Source organism: Sphaeramia orbicularis, chromosome 16 (assembly GCF_902148855.1).
Source record: "Sphaeramia orbicularis chromosome 16, fSphaOr1.1, whole genome shotgun sequence".
NCBI classification, from domain to species: Eukaryota; Metazoa; Chordata; class Actinopteri; order Kurtiformes; family Apogonidae; genus Sphaeramia; species Sphaeramia orbicularis.
In genome coordinates this window covers 2,328,708-2,351,760 of record NC_043972.1, presented here as the reverse complement: position 1 = coordinate 2,351,760, position 23,053 = coordinate 2,328,708, and the positions used below count along the sequence as shown (strand labels likewise).

At 35.6% G+C, this 23,053-nt stretch overlaps 1 protein-coding gene across 4 annotated transcripts in view; it reads right to left on the bottom strand.

The window, feature by feature from the left end:
* Window positions 1-23,053, bottom strand: part of adgrb1a (adhesion G protein-coupled receptor B1a) — a 298,620-nt gene that overhangs the window by 24,161 nt on the left and 251,406 nt on the right. For 3 of the 4 annotated variants that reach the window (XM_030157689.1, XM_030157686.1, XM_030157688.1), the window contains one exon: window positions 20,164-20,249. In XM_030157689.1, coding sequence (XP_030013549.1) covers window positions 20,164-20,249 — 86 coding nt within the window. Of the gene's footprint in view, window positions 1-14,190; window positions 14,251-20,163; window positions 20,250-23,053 lie in introns of all 4 variants that reach the window. The other variant, XM_030157687.1, reaches the window with a different exon arrangement.

Here is a 23,053-nt window from a genome sequence, read left to right as displayed (position 1 = left end):
ATCTCTATCGCTCTCTCTTTTTTCTCTTTCTTTACCCTCTCTCTTTAACCCCAGCTGGTCCTGTCAGTCGTCCCTCCTCCTCAGTCTGGCTCTGCTCCAGGTTTCTGCTGTTAAAGGGAAGTTTTTCCTTCCACTGTCACCATCACTCGTGTTTGCTCCTGGAGGATTCTGTTGGGTTTCTGTAAATTGGCTTAGAGTCTGGTTTGGACCAACTCTACATATAAAGTGTCATGAGATAATTTTTTTGTTGCGATCTGGCACTATAGAAACAAAATTTGATTGATTGAGTGATTTGATTGGTTTTCCCTGTAAGTCGCTTTGGAAAAAAGCGTCTGCCAAATGCATAAACATAAACACATTAACAAACTATCCTTTGAAATGTGAATAACCTGAACAAATATGAAAAACCTGAAATGTCTGAAGAAAATTAAGTACAATTTTAACAATATTCTGCCTGTTACTAAATGTTTAGTTTCTTTGTAGATCTGATCTGTAATGCACATGTAGAAATGATAAGTTGAGGCATAATATTTATAAAATTGTACTTATATTTCTTAACAAATTCTTTTTTTTTTCAGGTTATTCACATCCTTTTTGTTTGGATAGTTTGTAAATGTAAATATTGGCATAATTGAATGTTACTTTTTGCACTAAAACAATTTGCAGTTGTCATTATTTATTGGTTACCATGTTATTATTGTACTGGTCCAACCCACTGCAGATTAAATTGGGCTGAATGTGACTCCTAGAAGAATGAGTTTGACACTCCTGCTGTGAGACTTCTGCGCACACAGACACATCGTGAAACCACCCACATACTGAGGTTACTATAGTTAATAAGCACTAAAACATACATTAAATGACATAAAACTAACACATTAAAAAAAAGATAATAATAATAATAATATAAATCTCCAGTGAACAATACAAAATGGACTAAAATGACAAGTAAAATTAGCTTTGTTTTCCTTTTCTGCGCTGATTTGCACTGAATTACCTTAAATACAATGGATTTTTAAACATAATTTAATGAATATCTGCACAACGTGGGAACTTTAATAAACAATTGTTTCGTAAATCATGCTTGACCATAGTCATGCAAACTTACCTAAAGTGAAATGACTAACACTAATGTAAAAACTAGACGAAAAAAAAAAGAAAATTATAAACCACTCCAAATAAAGCTACATCCTCTTAAAACTAAAGTGAGCTCAAAACCCAAACTGAAGGACTAGAGAAGAACAACAAAAACAAGAAGATAAATAATTAGGATTTGTAGATTAAAACTCTGTATGCATTGTGTGATCTCTTTCCTCCTGAACTCAAAGTGTTTCATAACATGAATAAGTTCACTTCATTACACGAGTAATTTATTCATTGGTTAAAGGTGAAGTAGGCCATTTCTGAGAAGGACTATTGATATTTGACTTCAGCGCCCTCCCCTCAGTTCAGCGCTCCTTCAAACTCCAACAACAAACACGAGCAAAAACACACTCTCGTTGCGGACTAGAGTGTGTTCGGTCCAAGTCACTTCCTTTTATTCCCATTTAAAGAAGCCAGAGCTGTAGGCAAACAACAACTGACCTGTTTTCTTCAGCACAGACACGCAGATCAGACGCTTAGTGACTGGATTTGACAGAAAGGCTTTGGATGTCAACTGCTTACTCCTATTTTAATGCTGTGTTTTCTAAAAAGCTGTGAAGCAGACAGAGAAGCTGCAGCTCTGTTAAGTTTGGTTAGTTTTTAGTCCGTCTTCTTTTAACAAGTGACTATTTTTGGTAATTTCCAAAAACATTAAATATGGGGCCAATCCCGCGCCTCAGTGAGATCATGAAGCATGTTGGTCTTTGTAACATGACAAAGTGATTTTAAAGAAATGTTGAAGCTCTAAATAGTAGAGCTGTCAAAATTAATGCATTAAAGCAGATTAATCCATCATCATGATTAATTTGATTAAACATTTTAATGCAATTAACCCATCTGCTGCACAGAATGACCCTGAACGTCCCTGGCAACGCATTTTTGGGCAGTTTGTCCAAATAAAGTTAGCGTCACGCATGTACACATGGGCAGTTGATCCGATAGTGACAGGCAGCAGAACCAGCCCATAAAAATGGAAGACACTAAACAACAGGTTGGTCCTCTGGATGGAAATATGAGTAGAAAAAAAACAAGATGGAACAGTAGTTGAAGGTGTTTAATAAACACATTAAGTGTATATATATATATATATATATATATATATATATATATATATATATATATATATATATATATTCCCTTCTTTCTTGAGTCTGTTTGCTCATGCAAAATGAAACGTGACTACTATAAATTAAAAATGAATATTTAATCTTGATTAACTGAAATTAATTCACAGCAACTCTGTCATTAATCTGATTAAAAATTTCATTGTTTGACAGCATTAGTAAATAGTGAATATGAGTGATTTTTGCCAGTTTAAGAGCTTTTAACAATTGTTTTATTGCACGTGTTTACTTTTTAGCAAGTGCTGCTCGGATGGTTTATGGCAAGAGGAGGGAGACTGTTGTCACGGCAACCGAGGAGGAGGTAGATGATGATGTCCAATAACACACTAAGTTTGAAATTTGGAATTTCAGAGTATTTCATAAAAGGGTTAATCCTGGATTGTACTAAAGTAGGGAACAACAAACTTTGACAACACAGAATGGAAATGCAGTTAATAACAAAAGTTAAGAACTAGAACCAAAAACTAGGATGAAACAGTGGAGCGAAAAAAAAAAAAAAAAGCAGGCAATTCATGTAAAACAGTAAAATCATTGAGAATGATTAAAACAGTTAAAAGGAAAATGAGTCAGCTACAAGTAAACTGTGAAATTAAACATTTAAACTGCCCTAAGGATAAAAACCAACAACTGTAATTGTTTTGTGTGTGCAGATGTGATGTAAGTGCACTTAGAAAAGGAATATGATCATGAAATGGAGCAAAGGGGCACGGACCATGACACATGTAAACTATGAAATATGGAAAGCATATATAGAACAAAGATGAACAATAAGTCCTGTTTTCCCTTTTCTCCTGCTTTTCCTGCAGCTCTTTTGACATACTTGACTTTCAGTGTTTGGACCGGGAGAAGCGCTTCCACAGTGAATATTTCATGGACTTTTATAGAAGCTAGGTGTATTTCCACAACCGTATTTAATACAGAGTGGGAAAATGTTTATGATGATAAAAACAACTCCCAGAATTTACCAAAAAAGAACACTTAGAGGTGGTTTCAGCCTTTTTTATATAAGAGGAGTCAGAAACACCTTATTGGGAGAAAATCTAATGTATTGAATATTTAACTCATGAAACTGATCATCTGTTTGTTGTTTCTTCAGAGATATTTGGCTAAAATGTAAAAACGTGTTATAATAGACACGTGGACTAATGTGAGCAGATTATTCTGGTCTTCAATATTTCTGACTGATCTGTGAAAAATAATCAACATTTCATGAAAACACAACTTCTGTCAGATAAATCAAAGCATCATTTAGCTCCTTGTTGCCATACAGATGTAGAACATACTATTAATGCATCACCTGGTTTATTTATTTATTAATTTATTGTTATTTTTTCATGTGAAAGATGCTCCTTTTATCCTTGTTTCTGAGTGTTGCTGATACACTGTGGGAGCATAGAGTACAGAGTTATAAGAGATCAAATTTACATCCTCAGCTGCAAAAATGAGCGAAAATCAGATGTTGTATAAAAGGAGACATATTCTGGAGGAGAGAACAATGGCTGGAATCAAACTCCGACTGTCATGAGGTTTTTGTTTCAGAACATGAGGTACTAACAATCCCAGACATCCAGACCTTACAGGTGTATTATGTGTGAAGTTAAAAGATTGCACTCGATAACCACAGTGTCTGTAAAGCTGATGAAACATAACAAGATCAAGAGTTATTTTGGACAAATACAGCAACGACGGTGCACCTTCATGATTCATCCCACAATGGGTGTGATTTACACCTCGTTCTTCTCTATTGCAGGTGATACCCACTGGTGAAATGACATCTAAAGCAATTTACAGTAACAACCTGACAGAAAAGCACAACTTCACACAAACTAAGTTGAAAAGGTTCACGGAGGAGCAGCAACTACGCACATTATGTACAGAACGGCTGCTGAGTCTTCATTTTATTTTCAGCATATCTATGATTATACAGAACCCACATCCAAAACTAATGTAAACTGTTGGTTTCTGGACCGCTGAAGCATTTCCAAGCACTAGACTGTATTAGAGCAGGGTTCCTACACATTTGAAATTTCAAAATTCTAGACTTTTTCCTAACCTGAATTTCCAGACGTCTTGGTAAAAAAACAGTCTTTATATTTGGGATTTATGAGCCAGTTGTCAGAGAATTTACATTTACCCATTATAGCTGTTTTACGACCACAATGTGGAGTCGCCTGGAATTCAAATGTCGCCTGAAATTTCTAGTACTTGATAAAAATAAAAATTGGACCAATGGCCCTGGAGCTTAGCGGCCAAATTCAAAGCTTTGAGAAATGTATCCAGATCCATTTATTCTCCCCCAGTTCTGTGTATTTATTCTATTACAGAAATAGTCCATGTTTTGCTCATATTCCAATCAGATCTGTCAAAAATTCAAATTCACACTTGATATCATTGATACTGATTTATTGGATCAATCCACTTCCTATCTGTTATAATGGGGAAATTTTTCAAAGTCGCACCAAATCCAGAATCAGATCTGGATCCAAATAATTTCAGTCCCTTGTGTTGACATCATCATACAGAAGCTGTATACCAATTCTGAAGTCAATCAGAACTGGAGTTTCAGAGAAAAAGACGATTGAAATTTTTTCCCCATAAGAGCCCATGTTCAATTTTGCGTCAGTTCCAGATCCAGAAGAAGATCCTGATCAGCATGTGGACATTATGTTTGGGTCATCTCCCCATCAGGGCTGGACTGGAGACATTTACACTGGATATCATTTAGATTTACTGAGTTATTGCATCCATCCACTTCCTATCTCTGATAATGGGGACATTTTTCAAAGTGGCACCAAATCCAGAATCAGATCCAGCTCCAAATAATTTCACTAACTTTTGTTGACATCATCATAAAGAAGCTGTATACCAAGTTTGAAGTCAATCAGAATTGTAGTTTTGGAGAAGAAGACAATTGAAAGTTTTGTAACAGACGACGGACGCTGCATGACGACATTAGCTTACAGCCTGTCGGCCGGTAACATAAAAAAGTACTAATAAAAAATATATGGTGAGCTGAGAGAGACAATCCCAATCCGTAAAAGACATGATAAACTGTGGTTGTGAAACTGCAGCACTGTGGTTCTGTTTCTGTGTCACATGTTCACTGTGGTCAGTTTCAGATGCTGCAGCTCTTTCATAATTCATAGTTTCAGTTCTTGTTTGTTCAGTATTAATTGTCCTCCTTGTAAATCACAGCTGGACTGACTGGACAGATCCTGACCAAGGAAAATCACATTCTCCCTTTGTGCAGTAATCTACACCTGGATTTACTGCCTCTGTCCACAAGAATAGACATTATATAGACTAAATGTCCTCTAAAATTAACGTTTATTTGCAACATAGTATAGCAAACTATTACAGGATCAAAAACAAATTAATTTTAGCCAAAAAAAAAAAAGTTTTGAATGTCTGGGGTCACCAGAAATGTGTGATGTTAACCGTTTCATGCATACTGGTCACTCCAGTGGACAGCTATTCTACAGCTGTTCTCCTGTATATTCATGGGTTTTGTTCTTTTCGTTGTTTTTTTTTTTTTTAACACATATCTTTATTAAAGTTTTACGACACTACATATCTTTTCTGACATGACTTGTTAAAGTATGTCAATCTCTCCTGAGCATAAACCCCCAGAATCACAAGTCCTCCCCATAGTTTTCACAAAATTTATCAGTAAATACATGTTTCTGTGCGTCAAAAATTAATCGTGGTGTCCAGCTGAGTGGACATTTTTGCAACTTCATGAAAAATGGGTTCATAATTATTTTTTTTTCATTATTATTTTTTAATGTATTTTTAAAATTTTTTTATAATTATTTTTATTTTATTTATTTGTAATATTTTTCAGGAGAAAATTTTCAATCAAACTGTTTTTTTCATGCCTATAGAGGAATAAAAACACTCAGGAAAAAATCTTGATTAAGGTTCTCATAATTTGTGCATGAAAGAGTTAAAATGGGGTCACGAGCCAAAACAGGTTGGGAACCACTGAATTATGAGTTCTGCCAATGATCGTACAAGGCACGTCGAATATCTCGCTCAAAAACAGTGTATGGACATCAGCTGTCCGTCAAAGCAGCAGTGAAACTTGATGACACCTGGGCGGGGCTTAAAATGGATTGGAGGAGGATAAGAGCGGAAGGCGGGGCATTCAACTTGTCAATCTGCCCACATGTTTTCTGTATGTGCTTTCACACAAACATTTTAGCAGCGTTAGCAAGAGCTTTAAAAAAACAGATCGATCCACTTCTTTTTTTTTTAAGATATTCCTAATTTTATATTTTAGAAAATAGAACTGCGGTCACAGTCTTGGAAACATGAATATTTTTCCATACATTTGTTTCCATTTTCCATACACTACAAACAAAAAGTTAAGGATATTTCTTTTTTTGTTGTTGTCCTTTTTTTGTCATTTTTGCCATGGCTGGTCATTAAAAAATCTGTTTCAATTCAATTCACACACAAAAAAGTAAAAAGCACTGCGCAAGAATCCTAACTGAAAAAAAATAACCCCAAAAATTAAAAATATCCAGAACTTTTTGTTTGTCGTGTACTTTTCCAGACCTGGAAATTTATAAAATCAAGTTCCATACTTTTCCACACTTGTGTAGGAACCCTGTATGTGATCTGATGCCTCATCGTCTGCCCTTTTCACAACTAAACACCAAAATGGACACTACATCAGAAAAAGATTTTAATCATATAGACAGATTTAACTGACTACACCAACGCCAGGTACCGACTTTCTGTGTGTACTTCTAATAGGATTTGCCAAAAAACAAACAACAAATTATTTCTAGGAATAAATACAAGGAAAATACATCGTACACCCCAGCACAAAAATGTCCAATCCGTCTGAGCTCTATCTGTAACACCGTAGATCCCTCCACTGTTGCCAGACAAGGACTGAATACACCGCTAGAGATATCGACAAGTAATAACAAACTCATCTGTTACCATACGGCCTCCTGCTAAACAGCAATTAAAGCTGAAGAGCTGAAGGAATCGATTTTTGTAGCCCCTGGACGTCTGGATTAAAAATCACATAATGGAAGAAATTCAATTTCAAGTAAAAGGGCAATACGGCCGCTAAATGTACACCGCAGGCAGTGATATTAAAAAGCAATCAACACTTTTGGAAATACAACATCACTTCCCAGACTTACCAATCAAATGGCAAAAGGTGGACGGTTGGGTGGTTGGGGTGTGTTAAGCAAAAAAAAAAAAAAAATCAAATACAAAAAGCCAGAAAATAGATCAGATGCAGTTTAGTCCTCGTTCAATATTTACCAAGAGTATAAAAACACAGCCAAAGTATGAGGCAAAACATTTATTCACCTTCATAACTAAAGGAATAACTCTTATCTGGGCTCAAATGTAACTGACAGGAGGTGCCAGGAGATTTTTAGACAAGAGCCATGATTTGGAAAGGCTCAATAACTGAAGACAACAGAGAGAAGAGCTGCAAATGACCTATTTTAATAAATATTTAGTGAAATTAATGCAGATGTATGCAGTTACTACAGTATGGAGTAAGAATATGACCTGCCGAACATTACATTTGGTCTCTTTTCCTAAATAATAAAATTCTGTTGCTATATTTTGCTTATTTTGTCTGTTTCCGTGGTTGACATTGTGTTATAATTGCTACTTTTCTGTCGATGTATCGCTGTGAGCTTGTTTGCTTGAGTGATTGTGAGAATTAGATGCAAACTACTTCTGTTCTGACTTTCATTTTTTAATTAAGAAGAAAAAAAATATATAAAGAAATGTCTGATGACACTAGGACTGTACCAAATCACATGCTTGACCTGTGCACAAACAGTTCATTCAACATTATGCATCTGATCTTTTGTCTGGCTGCAGATTACAAAGACCAGTTGGATTATTACGCCTAAAAATGCGCTTAAAAATCATCTTCGGCAAAAATGATCTATCTGACCCACATAATGGACAGTATATCAACTTATAGAACATAACACAAACTAAACACGGATTCTTCGAGTCAATGTTTTGACTTGTTCGTATCTGTGTAGTCCGTCTGAAAAATCTGACAGTAGAAAAGATTCAATCGTCAAACATAATTATCACTGCTTGACTCTGCATAATGTGTGAAAGCTTGACAGAAAATAGGCTAAAAGAGCATTTCGCACCATTCAACTTCAGTTATTTAAGGACTAAATGTATTTTTCAAGTTATGCGAGCGTCTGCCAATAGGGTTTAAAGGGTGTATTATCTTGCATAAAACCGTCATCTTACAAACTGGTGCTTCTTTATTCCTGTTCCTACTTTGCAGCTCAGAGGGTCGCATCATTTTCCTCGTAATCATTCAGGTCCTACTTTGATGTAACTGTATTTTTTTTTATTTTTTTTTACAATGATTCCTGAAAGTGATTCTAAGAAACTTGAATCACGTAATGATGAGGAAAAACGTACTTACTTAGGCTCAGGATCTAATTAATTTGAAGGCACTGGGTAAATACAGAGGCTGTTTCAGTAGAGGATAAAGTGCAGCGGCGGCGGTTGGAACGAGGCCTTTCCTGTCCGTTTGAATTTTCCCACTGAATTCAACTCATTTTGGGGGAACAGGAGGCGCAGCAGTGAGAACCCTCTGTGAGCTGTGAGCTGACCTGCCTGGCAGAGATGCTGCTGTGCGCTTAATTAAACACAAGACAAATTAATTAGCTTCATTAAACATGTTTTGCATTAACACCTTGACGAGCACATACAAGAGATGCCAGTCTGGGTGAGGAAGGGGCCGATGGTCGGGCAAGTGCTTTTGTTGACATATTTCACTAGAACACAACAACTTATAGGAGTGATATTTTGCTTTTTTTTTAAAAAATGGAATTATGTATTTTAAGTTACAGTCTGTAAATGTTACGCTTGGGTCTGAATTCTTCATTCATTCAACTCCAAGGTCCATCTTCAATTGTACAGATATAGATTTGGTCTTCTACAGGAAATAATATCCAGTTTCTGTAATAACAGTTCTGAAGTAAAGGAGCAATATGAACAGAAAGGAAAGCAATAGTCATTTCAGAGCTACTTTCATAAAATTACCTAAAGGAATGTCAATGAAAAGTCAGTTACAGTAAGGTAAGATACTAACTGTTCATGCTTTTTTAAAAAAGCCATAACATTTTTCAACAAAAAAGCATTTAGTTTCCACTACTGCATTTTTTTTTTTTAGATAAATGTAAATTTCTTAATTTGAATAATTCTGTGAATTTCAAAAATGCTTGCCTGATATTTAAAGGGATCATATTTAGCTTTTTTAACTGGAATTCAGCATTTTCAAACATTTCCCTGTGCTCTCCATAAACTGTAAATGCTCTGCTTGGGTCTGAATTCTTCATTCATTCAACTCCACAGGTCCATCTTCAACCCTATGTATGACTAATGACACCAGAAAGGTGGTTTGGAGCGCTGGCCCTTTAAATACACGACCCCACCCCCTCCTGGTTTGTTGATTGTGCTTTCTGTCCCGTTAAACCACTTGAGTTCATTAATACAACCAACAACTGAACATTTCAGGTATTCAGCTCGAAGTTTGGACATATTTTCAATTTACTCGGAGAAATGTTGGTCAGAAGTCTTGACCTTATATGTGCAAATATTGTGACGTAACTAGTTAATAAACGTAACGAATGAAGAAAGAACTGAAACAGGTTGTAGAAATCCACTTGATTTTTGCTGGAATTAATACAAAGATATCTTTGCAGCACTTAGAGGGTTCAAATTCAAACTTTTGGAACTATTACAGTCCAAAAGCACAAATAAATGAACCACAGACTAATAAAAGTGGGTTCAGATAAATAAACAGGGTCAGAGTATCGGCCCTGATGTGTGTTTCAACTGTCATTTTCATCTGAACATGACTCATGGAAAAATGTGGGAGCTGTTGTCTGAATGAGCTCAGTTCCAGAGGATCCTACGAAAACAAAATCATTCTTTCACATTAAGTGTTGGTGACAGGATAAATAAATTGATATATTTGCAAAGTTTTAATTTGTTTTGATTAAGGCATCATCTGATTAAAACAGGCAGCTGCAATATTTGTTGTAATTAGTCCAAAAGTAATTTAATCTCCACTCCTTTTTTCCTTCCTGTTTTTACAGCCACTTACTTTTCAATCATGATTTGCCACAGTCTCTGGGAGTTACGGCTTTATTTACCATTACATGACCTAAGCAAACAAATAAACAAACTCTGTATCTACAGTCTGTTTCTGCTTCATTGGCCCTTTTTTCTTTTTTTTTTTTTTTTTAAATCACTTTCACCAAAAACCAGTTGACACTGTTTCTCTGTCTGTTGACTTAGAGATGTTTTTGGGGTGGTCGAGTGAAGATAACCACAGGCAGAAGGTCAGTGTACTGTCAGCCCTAAAAATGGCACTTTTATGCTCGTCCCACTCAGACTTCTATTCTTTATTCCTGCAGCTGTTGGTTTGTTCATTCACATGCCTGTCCACCTGTCTACAAACAAAGGTCCAGTCATGTTCTTGCCTCAAAAAAACCACATCCCATTAACTTTAAAGACTTCATCTTCACAACAGTTTCAGTTGAGTACAGAGTCCAAAGAACTCACAACCAGAGTCTGATTCATATCCATATTCTGTCATTTTCAGTTCTAAAGAACCATGCAGCGCCGCATTATGTAATAACGGTGCAATATGTTATAATGGAATAATCTTTCACCTCATTACGTAATAACGCCGCATTTTGTAATAAAATTCTTGAATGCATTTTGTGATAAACTTTGCTGTATTTTGTAATAACCTATTACATATTGCAACAGTCATTACAAAACTCAGGTGTAGCACTTTTTTTAATATAGGAAATGTAATAATTTGGTGTATTATGTAATAAACCATCAAAATTTATGCCCTGATTGGAAAACCCATCATACCAGCAGAACAACAGTACACAATCCAGCTAAATTAGAATTCATTAAAAAAAAAAAACAACTAGTAGGATGTTTCATTGGTCAAACTTAAATCAAATGTAACTGTATTCATTATAATGGAGAACATGTTTGCAAACTAGAGACAAAAGCTGCACTAATTAAGTATTACTGACAATTAACTTACTGATGCACTGAAATTTGGAAGACATAATATATAATAAATTATTACAAAATGCGACAAAGTTTCTAACAAAATGCGTTCAAGAATTTTATTACAAAATGCAGTTTTATTACACAATGAGGTGAAAAATGATTACATTATTATATACTGCAGTTCTTACATACTGTGGAGCTACAACCATGTTATAAACTATGATAAACTTAGATTGTGTGAGTAATTATGAAATGCAATAAGTGGTGATTGTAGAAATGGATGGAGAGGCTTCAAACACACCCTCTGGTTTATCCACCTGCTGGATCAGAACTCACACCGTCCTGGTACATTCAGAGCCTAGTCCGAGTTTGGTGCCAAAAAGTGACGACATTAACCCTGATGTACGACAAGATAAATACTACAACCACATCAAGAGAATTTCATAAAATGTTTGGGACATTTAACAAGACCTCAAGTTACCACAACCCATGTAACACCTTAAACAATCTATAAAGTAAGGACAAAATCCAACCACTTAAACCGTCTACAAAAAAATAAATAAATAAATAAACGTGACAAATGTGAAAGTAAAGGAAGCAGGAAAAGATCCAGAGTAACTCAACACACAGTCACGAGGAAGCGCAAACTTTTATCATGACACCTGAGCTCATTCTGTACAGAGAGGCAAAGTCCTTCTGCTAACCTCGGAAAAATTACAAATAGGATGTTTGTCAATTTAGCATAATTTTACGAGTCAAGAAAGTTGCAACTTGTAGCAAGGATAGTAAAATAAAAAATAACTGATTCCTGCATCTTTTGTCTCACATGATACGTGTCATCAAAACTACAGGCCCATTTATGCTCTACGATAAAGACCGCCCTCTGTCCGTCCCCTTTCCAGGAGCTTGTGGATGCGTTCCCAGACGGACAAAACAGAGCCGTACCACCGGGAAGAGTGGAGGCAGCGTTAAGATTTGAACAGAAAAATTTCCTTCATCTTTGACCAGGACATGTCTTTAGAATTCTACTCCAAACACCTAGTTAAAAACTGTTTCTTCCAACTACGCAACACCTCCAAACTCAGATCTATGGTGTCCATCAATGAGCTCGAGATGATCGTTCACGCTTTTGTGTCTTCTCGCTTAGACTACTGCAACAGCCTGTTTACATGCTTAAACAAGAAGGAGCTGGCCCGTCTACAGTTTGTCCAGAACTCTGCTGCCAGGCTTCTGACCCGCACAAACAGGAGAACCCACATCACTCCCATCCTTAAATCTTAAGCCGGTTCTCAAAAAAGAACCGGTTCTCGATTCTCATCCCTATCCACAACGTTTACCTTTCATGGGGCCCACAATTGGTAGCAGCCCCCAGGAAACAGACGTCCCTATTTATGTACATAAAGTGAGCATAAATGAGCCTTAAAACAGCCTTGACCTGGGCATACTTCACCTTGTTCTTCGAGAGCAATGTAAAAAAAAAGTATTGAAAGAAGTGAAAATCACTATAAGTCTGGTCATGTTGACGCTGCAGAGACACCATCAACAATTATACAATAAACTACAACTTTCTTGAGTTGTAAAATTGTCCTTACAAGTGAAGAAATTACAAAAAAACGACAAACGTGTAAATGATGGCATATCTCAAAAAGGATAAAAAAAAAAGTCACTTGTCTTTTCTCAGTTCCCATGAAAAAGAACTTGTAAGTGCTGGCTTTGCATCTCTATACTTTACAGCAGGAGTGTCAAACTCCTGTTAGTTCAGTTCCACATTCAGCCCAATTTGATCTGCAGTGAGCCGAACCAGTAGAATAATAACAGTGGAAAAATAAAATTATATAATGATCAGGTTTACATCTACAAAGTTTCCTTAAAAATCTGAAAAACATGAACAACTTGAATTGTCTGAAGAGAAACAAGTGCAGTTTTATAGTTTGGTCATGGAAACATTTCATGTAATTTGACTTTTTTACAGCAAAAAAAACAAAGACAGAATTTGGGGTTGTCATTATTTACAGGTTATTCTGATAATACTTTACTGGTTCTGACCCACTGGAAATCTAATTGGACTGTATGTGTCTGTATGTGGAACCTGAATTAAAAGGATTTTGACACCACTGATAGTTAATATCTTTAGTGTCATTTTTGTATTTCACAAATTCATCCCGCGGACCAGACTGGACCCTTTGGCGGGCCGGATTTGGCCCCTGGGCCACATGTTTGACACCTGTGCTTTACAGTATATATATATAACATGCAGTCTAAAGCCTTGAGGGGCAAGTGAGTCACATTTAAGCTTATATTACGTTGCCATACATGCTGGTCCGGACCATCTAAATCAAATCTTAAGTGCAAAATGATTTACTTAAACATACCTTTAACTTTTACAAAGAAGCTGAGAAAATAGTGCTATTTGAGCTTCCCACGTGCCAAAGGCCACAACCCTAACTTTCAGAATGTAGCTTATTACAGCCACAGAAGATTCTAAACTGTAAGATTCACAACAGATTTTCTACAAGATACTTCAGCGTCTATACACAAACTCGTACCACTACCATACAGACCTTGCACATACACACACCCATGTCATCCAGGTCGATGGAAAACATCTGTGCTGCAGCTAGTATGTGTTATTGTTGAAAAAGTGGCATTTTCTCTAAAAGCGTGTTATGCTCTATCCAGCTACGAGAAGAACTGCGAGGTCAACAGTGGAGAAGTGAGGTAGAGAGGCAGGAATTAATAATAAGCCAATCGCAGGTGCTTGCTATAGAGGATTCAGCAGGTTTGGTGATGGGCGGGGCTAATAGCCATACATTAAAAAAGAGAATGGAATGGGCAGGTATTTTTAATTTTTTTTTTTTTTTTTTACCCAATCACTGATGACATGGGAGGGGGCTTCTGAGACTGATGTGTTCCTGATTGGAGAGCCCTGAGTGAGAGAGAGGGGATTCTGTGCAAACTCAAACATGACATTTCAGACAGCAAAAACAAGTACAGTTGAACAGAGAGATCATTGGAGAAAGCAAACATTTTCTTTATCAGAGAGAAAGGAAGAGACAGAGAGAAAAAGGGGAGAGAGAGAAAGAGAAAAAAAAACAAAAACATCTGAATGCACCAATGATGCCAATGGAGACAGAACAGCCTACAGGTAAAAGGGAGCAAGGTGCGATCCTTTCCATAGGTCTTTAATTTCCACAATTTATACCATTATTCAGTTATACGATGTTTATTTAAAAACCCCTTTAGCCCCATCAGCCCACCCACGGGCCGAAAAAATTATATTAATATTCATCTACTATAAAAATATAATAAATCAGGACAATGGATGTTTTTTTTCAACTTTTGCTCAAAGTTTAGACCCTAATGTTAATAAAAGTACATCAAAAGTGTATTTTAGTGCAAACTTTAATGTTCAAACATGATTTTAATCTTTGTGGGGTGAAATATACTCTATTAAAAATCTCCGACAAGAACAATTAATTTATGCATATCATCGTCAATCCAGCCGAAAAAAAAAAAAAAACAGGCAAGGATAAAAAATTCTAATTTCTCTTTTAGTTTGTTCCAGTTTACTCAGGCAGAGTAATAGATACAATATTTTAGACAATGGGAATAGATTCTGTGAGGTCTGTAAATGTCCACAGACCCAAGAACATCCATATGAACCTAATTATTGTGAAGGAATTCTTCATTTTCTTTGGGTTTGTCTGTTTAGGCGTTTTTCCCCTGAAAATATGGTCAGGGTTTAACAGGTTAACCTCCAATACAAAAGAAACTTGGGAGCGTGAATTAGGACTGGTTTTTGAGGAACACTGGTGGAATCTGCACTGAAGGTCATTCATAAAACCACTGTTTGTGCCTGTTTGACCTTGATCCAGTTTAAAGTTGTGTTTAGATGTTCAAAGTTCAAACGTTCAAAGACGAGGTTGGCTCAGATTTTTCCAAATATGGTCGATGTCTGCGACAGATGTGGACACTCAGCCTGCAGTCTCACATGTTTTTTTCTTGTCCAGCCCTGATACATTTTTGGTTAATTTATTTATTTTTACTTGTTTTTTTTTCATAAAAAAATTAAATAAAAAAAGAATTTAAAAAAAGGAAGAAAAACAGAAGTAGTTAATTTATTTCAACACCATGTCCCAGGTATTTTTGAAAACTATTGACATTTCACCACACATTAGTATTTTTGGTCTCCTGGAAGAGTACACCCAATACTCTAATACGCTAAAGAGTTAGAAGTACTAGCTTTGACCTCCCTGATCACTAAACACCACCTCCTCCTTACTTAGAAATCTAGAACAGCCCCTTCCAGCACACAATGGACTAATGAGGTTATGTCATTTTTAAAAGTAGAGAAAATTAGATATTCAAAATGAGGAAACTTGAACAAATTCTACAATAAATGGCATCTGTTTATGGATTTTTTTGAGACATTGTAAGTCCCTTCCCCCTCCCCTTTTTTTTCCTCCTTTTTTTTTTTCCTTTATTACTTATTTATTTATTGTCTTATGTTTATGTCACCAGTTTAATTATTTTTTCAGATTATGTCTTAGTATTCTTTTCATTGTATTGTTTGTCAAGTTTCATTGTTATTTGTTACTAAAAAAAAAAAAAAAAAAAAAAAAAAAAAAGCAAATCTAAAAAATAATGGTGTTTACAAACCTGGTTAATGTTGACATCAGTGTGCCATGGTGTTGGCATGTATGTACCTTTCATATTCTTTTATACACATCAATAAAAATATGAAACCAAAAAAAAAAGGGAGCAAGGTGCATAAGGGATCTGTGCTTTCATTACACCGCCTCTAAAGGTAAAGTGCTATGAGATAACATGTGATATATTATAAACCAATACATTCTATTTTCACCAATAACCAGTGATGCTAATGCCAAATAGTATGTGTTGTTTTTCCAATTTTCTTTGTAATAAGTCGGAATGTTTTTACCGCAAGTCACTGCAGTGTTTATAGTTACCTTGAGGTATGGGTAACAGGTATTTGTAATAACTGTTAGTTAATAATAAGGCCCTTTACAGGATTAGCATTGGAATTAGCATTATTATACAATGTGCCAAAAAGGCTGTGTAAGTGTTGATAACAAACACATTTATTGTCAGATGACACACGTACAGGCACTTCTCAGAAACATCACAGTGTTGAATTTAAGTTAGTGTACCTATCATGTAACTGTAAAACTTCTGTAAACTTTATTTTATTATTTATAGGATTTAGCACCCGATTTTATCTGGATTTAAGTTGGGTATGCTGGCCTTTAAATGAACATTACGATATGGATTATTATGCACTGTATTTACAGTATTTATTAAAGTTTATCAATAGTTGTTTAACTCATAAACACCCAAATAAATCACTAACGAACAAAATTACTGGTCTAAACTGATTAACAACCTCTGAAACATTAAATTTGCTAATATGTTGAAATAACTGATGTTAAATGCAGTTTGTCGTCTTTTCATGGTCAACAGATATGACTCATTTGGACGTTCAGAGGCTCTGTAGTTACCATGGAAACACTACGTGTCAAACATGTGGCCCGGGGCCAAATCCAGCCCACCAAAGGGTCCAGTCCGGCCCTGGGATGAATTTATGAAATGCAAAAATTACACTGATCATTTTAGTTCAGGTTCCACATACAGACCAATTTAATCTCCAGTGGGTCAGATCAGTCAAATACTATCAGAATAACCTATAAATGACCACAACTCCAAATTTTTGTCCTTGTAAATGTAAACATTTTCATGTCATTTTACTGTATTTACACTAAAACAAACATTTCACAAAAACACAAATAACCTGAACAAATATGAACATTTTAAAATGTCTTAAGTGTAATTTTAACAATATTCTGCCTGTTAATTAATGTTTTATGTATTTGTCGATCCGCTGTGATCTGTAAGTTGTAATTTACATGTTTAAGTGATAAACTGAGACAGAATATTGTTAAAATTGCACTTAGTTTTCTTAAGAAATTTCAGTTTGTTCACGTTATTCACGTTGTTTTAAAGGTTTCTTTTTGATCAGGAATTGCATTGTTTTCCTTCTATTATGGAGAGTTCTGACATTTTGGAAAATGGGATTTTAACAGGCGACATCACATAACCCCTATCCTCACATCCCTCCATTGGCTCCCTGTGTGTTTTAGAATTGATTTTAAGATTTTACTGATGACTTTTAAAGGGGGTCTGGTCTGGGTCTGGCCCCGAGTTCTATAGATGAGATGTTAGTTACCTATGAGCCAGTACACAGCCTTAGATCCTCCGGGGGGGGGGGGGGGGGGGGGGGGGGGGGCTTAAATCTAAGGGTGAGCGGGCCTTTTCCATCAGGACCCCTCGACTTTGGAACGGCCTACCCCAGGACATAAGGCTGAGGAATCAGTGGCATCTTTTAAATCACTTCTTAAACACACTTTTATAGACTTGCTTTTATGTGATGTTTGTCCCTTTTAATTTTAATTTCAAATTTTTTAAAAAATTGAATCTTATCCTGTTTGATTGTTGGTTTATATTCTCATACATGATGTTGTTTTATCTCACGCCTTTATTTTTGCATTGATTTGACAGCATCATGTTACGTTATCCCTGCCTTCTTTATTCCGATTCATTCAATTTATTGGAAATGTCATGTTTCTGCATTTGTTGTACACATCTCTCCTATTGTGTTGCTTCTGTTTTAGTGTTTTTACTTACATCTTGTATCCTGCTGTTGTGCCCTTTACTTGTCTGTCAAAAGCACTTTGTAAACTTTGTTTTCAAAAAGGTGCTACATAGATAAAGCTATTATTATTATTATTATTATTTGTTAGCTGTCAAATCTACAGTTATATTAGAGATGAAGACATGTGGCAGAGTAGCAACAAACTAAGCCTACTAATTATATATATCTTTAAAAAAAATACACCTTCCAACCACTCCACAGCCAGTATACCTAAATGTCACTTTGTATTTGTTCGTACATAACCAGAAAATTCTCTGATTGGATAAAAATTACAATTAAAACAGGATACTGAGCTGACCGTCGGTCCCCACCAACACATCCAGATGCTTCAGGCATAAAAAAGAACAAGGATGTGCAATAACTCTGGGATCACATATTGATCAATGTGTTCTGCTGCCTTTTATAATAACGAGTGGGAGTTTGGTGATGTGCATTATGGGCTCTTGGAATGTTGTATCTCTTTGGAAAAGGGTGAAGTGTTCACAGGTCCAGAAGGGGCCTGACTATGACCCACTACACTGTTACATTCAGAGGATCAAGTTGAAAATATTTCCAGAATATGGTGGATTGGAAAAGAAAAAAGTGTATATCAGAAGATGTTTTTTTTTTTCCTTTTCCTTTCCTTCTGCTTTCAGCCCTTATGCAGAAGTGCACTACATTAAACACATCGAACACATCTGGATATGGAGAAATAGTCCTAAAAATGAAAGCGTTCAATCAAATAAAGTGACTCTGAGTGTTCAAATTGCAGAACTGTAATTCTGCTAAAATTACCCATTTTTCTTCCTTTTCTTATTACAGCTCACTTTTCCTGCTGCAGCCTTCAATTTTGTCAATCATGACAACTCAATACTCCTTAAAGTTACAGCAGAGAATGCCAGTTCTGTGATGGTCCAGATGTCTTTCTTTCAACTATTAACCCCTTTAGCCCTATCAGCACACAGGCTGATAGGGCTAAAGGGGTTAATAGGGCTAAAAAATTATATTAGGGCTAAAAAATTATATTAGGGCTAAAAAATTATATTAATATTCATCTACTATAAAATATAATAAATCAGGACAATGGATGTTTTTTTCAACTTTTGCTCAAAGTTTAGACCCTAATGTTAATAAAAGTACATCAAAAGTGTACTTTAGTGCAAACTTTAATGTTCAAACATGATTTTTCATCTTTGTGGGGTGAAATATACGCTATTAAAAATGTCCGACACGAACAATTAATTTATGCATATCATCGTCAATCCAGCCAAAAAAAACAGGCGAGGATAAAAAATTCTAATTTCTCTTTTAGTTTGTTCCAGTTTACTCAGGCAGAGTAATAGATACAATATTTTAGACAATGGGAACAGATTCTGTGAGGTCTGTAAATGTCCACAGACACCAAGAACATCCATATGAACCTTATGATTGTGAAGGAATTCTTCATTTACTTTGGGTTTGTCTGTTTAGGCGTTTTTCCCCTGAAAATATGGTCAGGGTTTAACAGGTTTTAAACTTGTTGCATGCATCAGAATCTCTAATGGAGTAAAATGCAACCATGACCTTTGGAAGTATTGTAAATGTAATTGAATGTTGTTGGAAAACCTTGCTTCCCTTTACGAAAAACAACCAAACAGGAAGAAAAAAAAGAAATAAAAAGAAAAGACACAGATGGATTTACAGAACTATACATCAATAGCAACACCTGCAAACAAAGAGCAGCAGGAGGAAAATGCGACAAATTTGGAACTTAAAAAAAGCAATGAGATGAGTCATGTTGCTCAGTCTGTGCAGGACCAATAACCAGACAGCTTTTCCATTCTCATTCTTTCTATTGTCTTGATATCATCTACTTAAAGTAAGATACAACGATAATGGTCTTTAATTTATGATTAAAAAAAAACTCAAAAATTTTTCGTTTGGTCTCTTTTGGTCTCATTTTCATCTTTAATTTGAGTATATTTCCTGCTTTTTCACCTTTAATCAATTTGCCCATTCACCCAATTGGATCACTTTCAAACAAGAAGCCAATAATCCTGCTTTTACTTCCATGTGGCAAAGCCGACTTAGCTGAGCTGCGATGCTGGTTATAGGTCGCTGTGTAAAATGAATGTGTGGTATAAGGCATACCCCGCCCTCTCCTTTAGTTTCATATCAGTAATGCCGTCTTTGGACACCAGTTTGTTAAAAACGAGAATCCCAATAACCATGTTAACCTGCCAAAGAGAAGAGGCACAGGGTTAAAGCAGAGCAGAGACACTTCCATTTGTTCAGAACGTGCAGCGCTAATCTGATGAGGATGAGGAAGTGATAACAGAGCATGCACATAAATGAGTTACTCACAATATGCACATTACCTGTACTTACTGTATGCTCTGCACTGTAAATACTAGACTGCACTACTGGAAATTTAACAAAAAAGACACCCCATGAAACAGAAGAGATTAAAAAAAAAACTGTTGAAAGGATGAATTGCTAAGATATGAATTAATTTCTGATAATAGCATGCTGGACAATTTTATACATAAAATATGAGCTTGAGAATCAGAGGCAGGTAGTGGGGGGGGGGTGCTTGGCGGTCATAAACATTAGAATATCCTTTGAAGAATTCAGTGTCTCTAAAAATCTCTTGTTTGGAGCCACTCCGATGCTGTTCAGAGTGGGCCGGCCCTCCAGTCTGACTGCCAACTGGAGCAGGAGCTCTTTATTAGAGGCAGCTTGTGTAAAAGGACGCTGAAAAACAAGCTGTTTACTTGTAGGTGGGAAAGAAGCTGTAGCTAATGGATGTGACGACTGAAACAAGGACACAGCACTAGAGCCAGGGATTTATCTGTGATTTAGGCTGAATATCAGGGAAGACGAGGATTTGATGCATTATATGAATGAATATGACTTCAAGAGACGCAGTGTCTTAATATTAACTATAGCTGAGTCTAATTATACTTTTGTTTTTTATTTTGTTCAAACAAGGTATAGTCGAAACTGTCAATTCGGTAACGTCTAAAAACTACACTGTAAGCCCGGATAAGTAGAGTTTACTCCAAAAATCTGAGGCAAGTGATTGCACATAAATGATTTGAGTAATGATCGACTAATCAATTGGTTTAAGTAGCTTCAACTTTAATGCTAAAAGTACTGAACTTAAACTATTAAATAGAAAACACTAAAAGACAAGTTATTTGTACTTTAAATCTGTTGTAAAATCAACCCCACTATCCAACCATTCAACCCAGCATTTTAGCTTACACTAATTTTCTCAATTGCAGCCAGATTATTTTATCATTGATTCAACAACTTTTTTTAAGTTAATCACACTCAAAATCCTATTCCTGACCAAAATAGTTTTGAAATTACTCAACTTTAAATATTGTAGCATGAATGGAAGTTAGCTCAATGTCATTTGCCAGTTCAGGAAGTGCTTTAATTTGACAATTCATTCAGATTTCTATTGTACAATAACAGCCTCAGATGAACAGTAAAGCCATAGTTCTTCCTCTGGCTCTGACTCATGGTGCAGCTCTACAAAAATACAAAAACAAACCCAAAAAGGCCAATAAACACTGACATACACACATTAAATCCAAATTAACACTAACACCACAACCCCGCTGAACCCCTGCACAGAAAAAGAACACATTTTCAACAACATGCCCAATACCCACAATGCAATGCGAAGATAAAAGGTGTGGGTCATGACTAAAACTGAGTGATTTAATTCCATTCAACTTAAACTTTTTCGTACTTTCAACTATGTCTACAAATTAGTAGAATATACTGAACATTTTATAGTAACATCATAAAACTTAAATCATTTAAGTGCATTGTAATTAAAGCATTTTAGTAAAATACAAACTCCGGGCTTACAGTGTATACCTTGTCTGAACAAAAGAAAAAAGAGAAGTATAATTACATTAACAGTCGACAAAATGAACGTCATTAGCCTCATAGCTGAGTCTCTGTATCAGTGAATTATCCTCTGGGGATCAATAAACTTCATCTGCATCTGTGTCTGTATTAGCAAACAACACCGAGGAGTGATTTATGTACATGTCAAAAACAATCTGACTGGAACTAAGTCAAATATTCTTACATATAATTAAATCTGCCAATGTGAGAAACATTTGCTTGGCTTTGGATTTCTTGAAGCTACAGTAAAAGACTTGCCAATTAACATAAAAAAGCCAAAACTTAAGCAAGTTGTGTTGTAAAACAAGCAACTAAAGCTCAGTTACTTAAGACAGAGTTAATATTCTAAAGCTGAGAAAAGGATCTCAGTCTTAAAAATAAAGAAATGGACCTTATGTCTAATAAGAATTGCCATTTTTATATATATTTAGATGCATATAAAGACAATATTACATATATTTTCTGAATATGAGATTACTTTGAGAGTGTAAAAGGGGTTTGTTTCTTTACAGAAAAAAAAAGAAACAAGGACTTGTTTATCTGAAAAAAAAAAAAAACTTTTTTACTCTCTTGAAATCCCATTTTTGCAGTGTATGAAGAAATTGCTGAAGTGAGTGACTGGATCAATAAAGCCGTGCTGACTTCACCATTATGTGTGGTCAAAACAATGGAAAAAGTCTTTAAAACCTGAGAGCTTTTTAAGTGTAGCTCCAGATTTACTGCCAGCAAGCTGAACAAAAGCAAGTCATTTCAAATCAGCTTGAAGTAATAAACCTTAACATTTAGTCTGAGCCTGTCCTGCAGGAAACAGCATCCTTAATGTCATTAATGTACTTATGCAGGATCAAAATGTTGCATTGTTTATGGCCATTGATCAACCGCTGACAGTGCATTTATCATCTTATGTTGAGACTGGAAATGTAACATTTACATCTAGTTTTCTTGATTGTGTTTTAGCTTTGTACATGGCCAGTAAGACTTAATAAAAGGGTTGAATGCTTCAAAAATCAGGGAAAAAAAGATGAAATAATAAAAAGAAGGATGTAAGAGTAAGGAAATGGAATAACTGGCCAGGAAGAAAAAAGATAATACTGTAATAACTAAAATAATATGC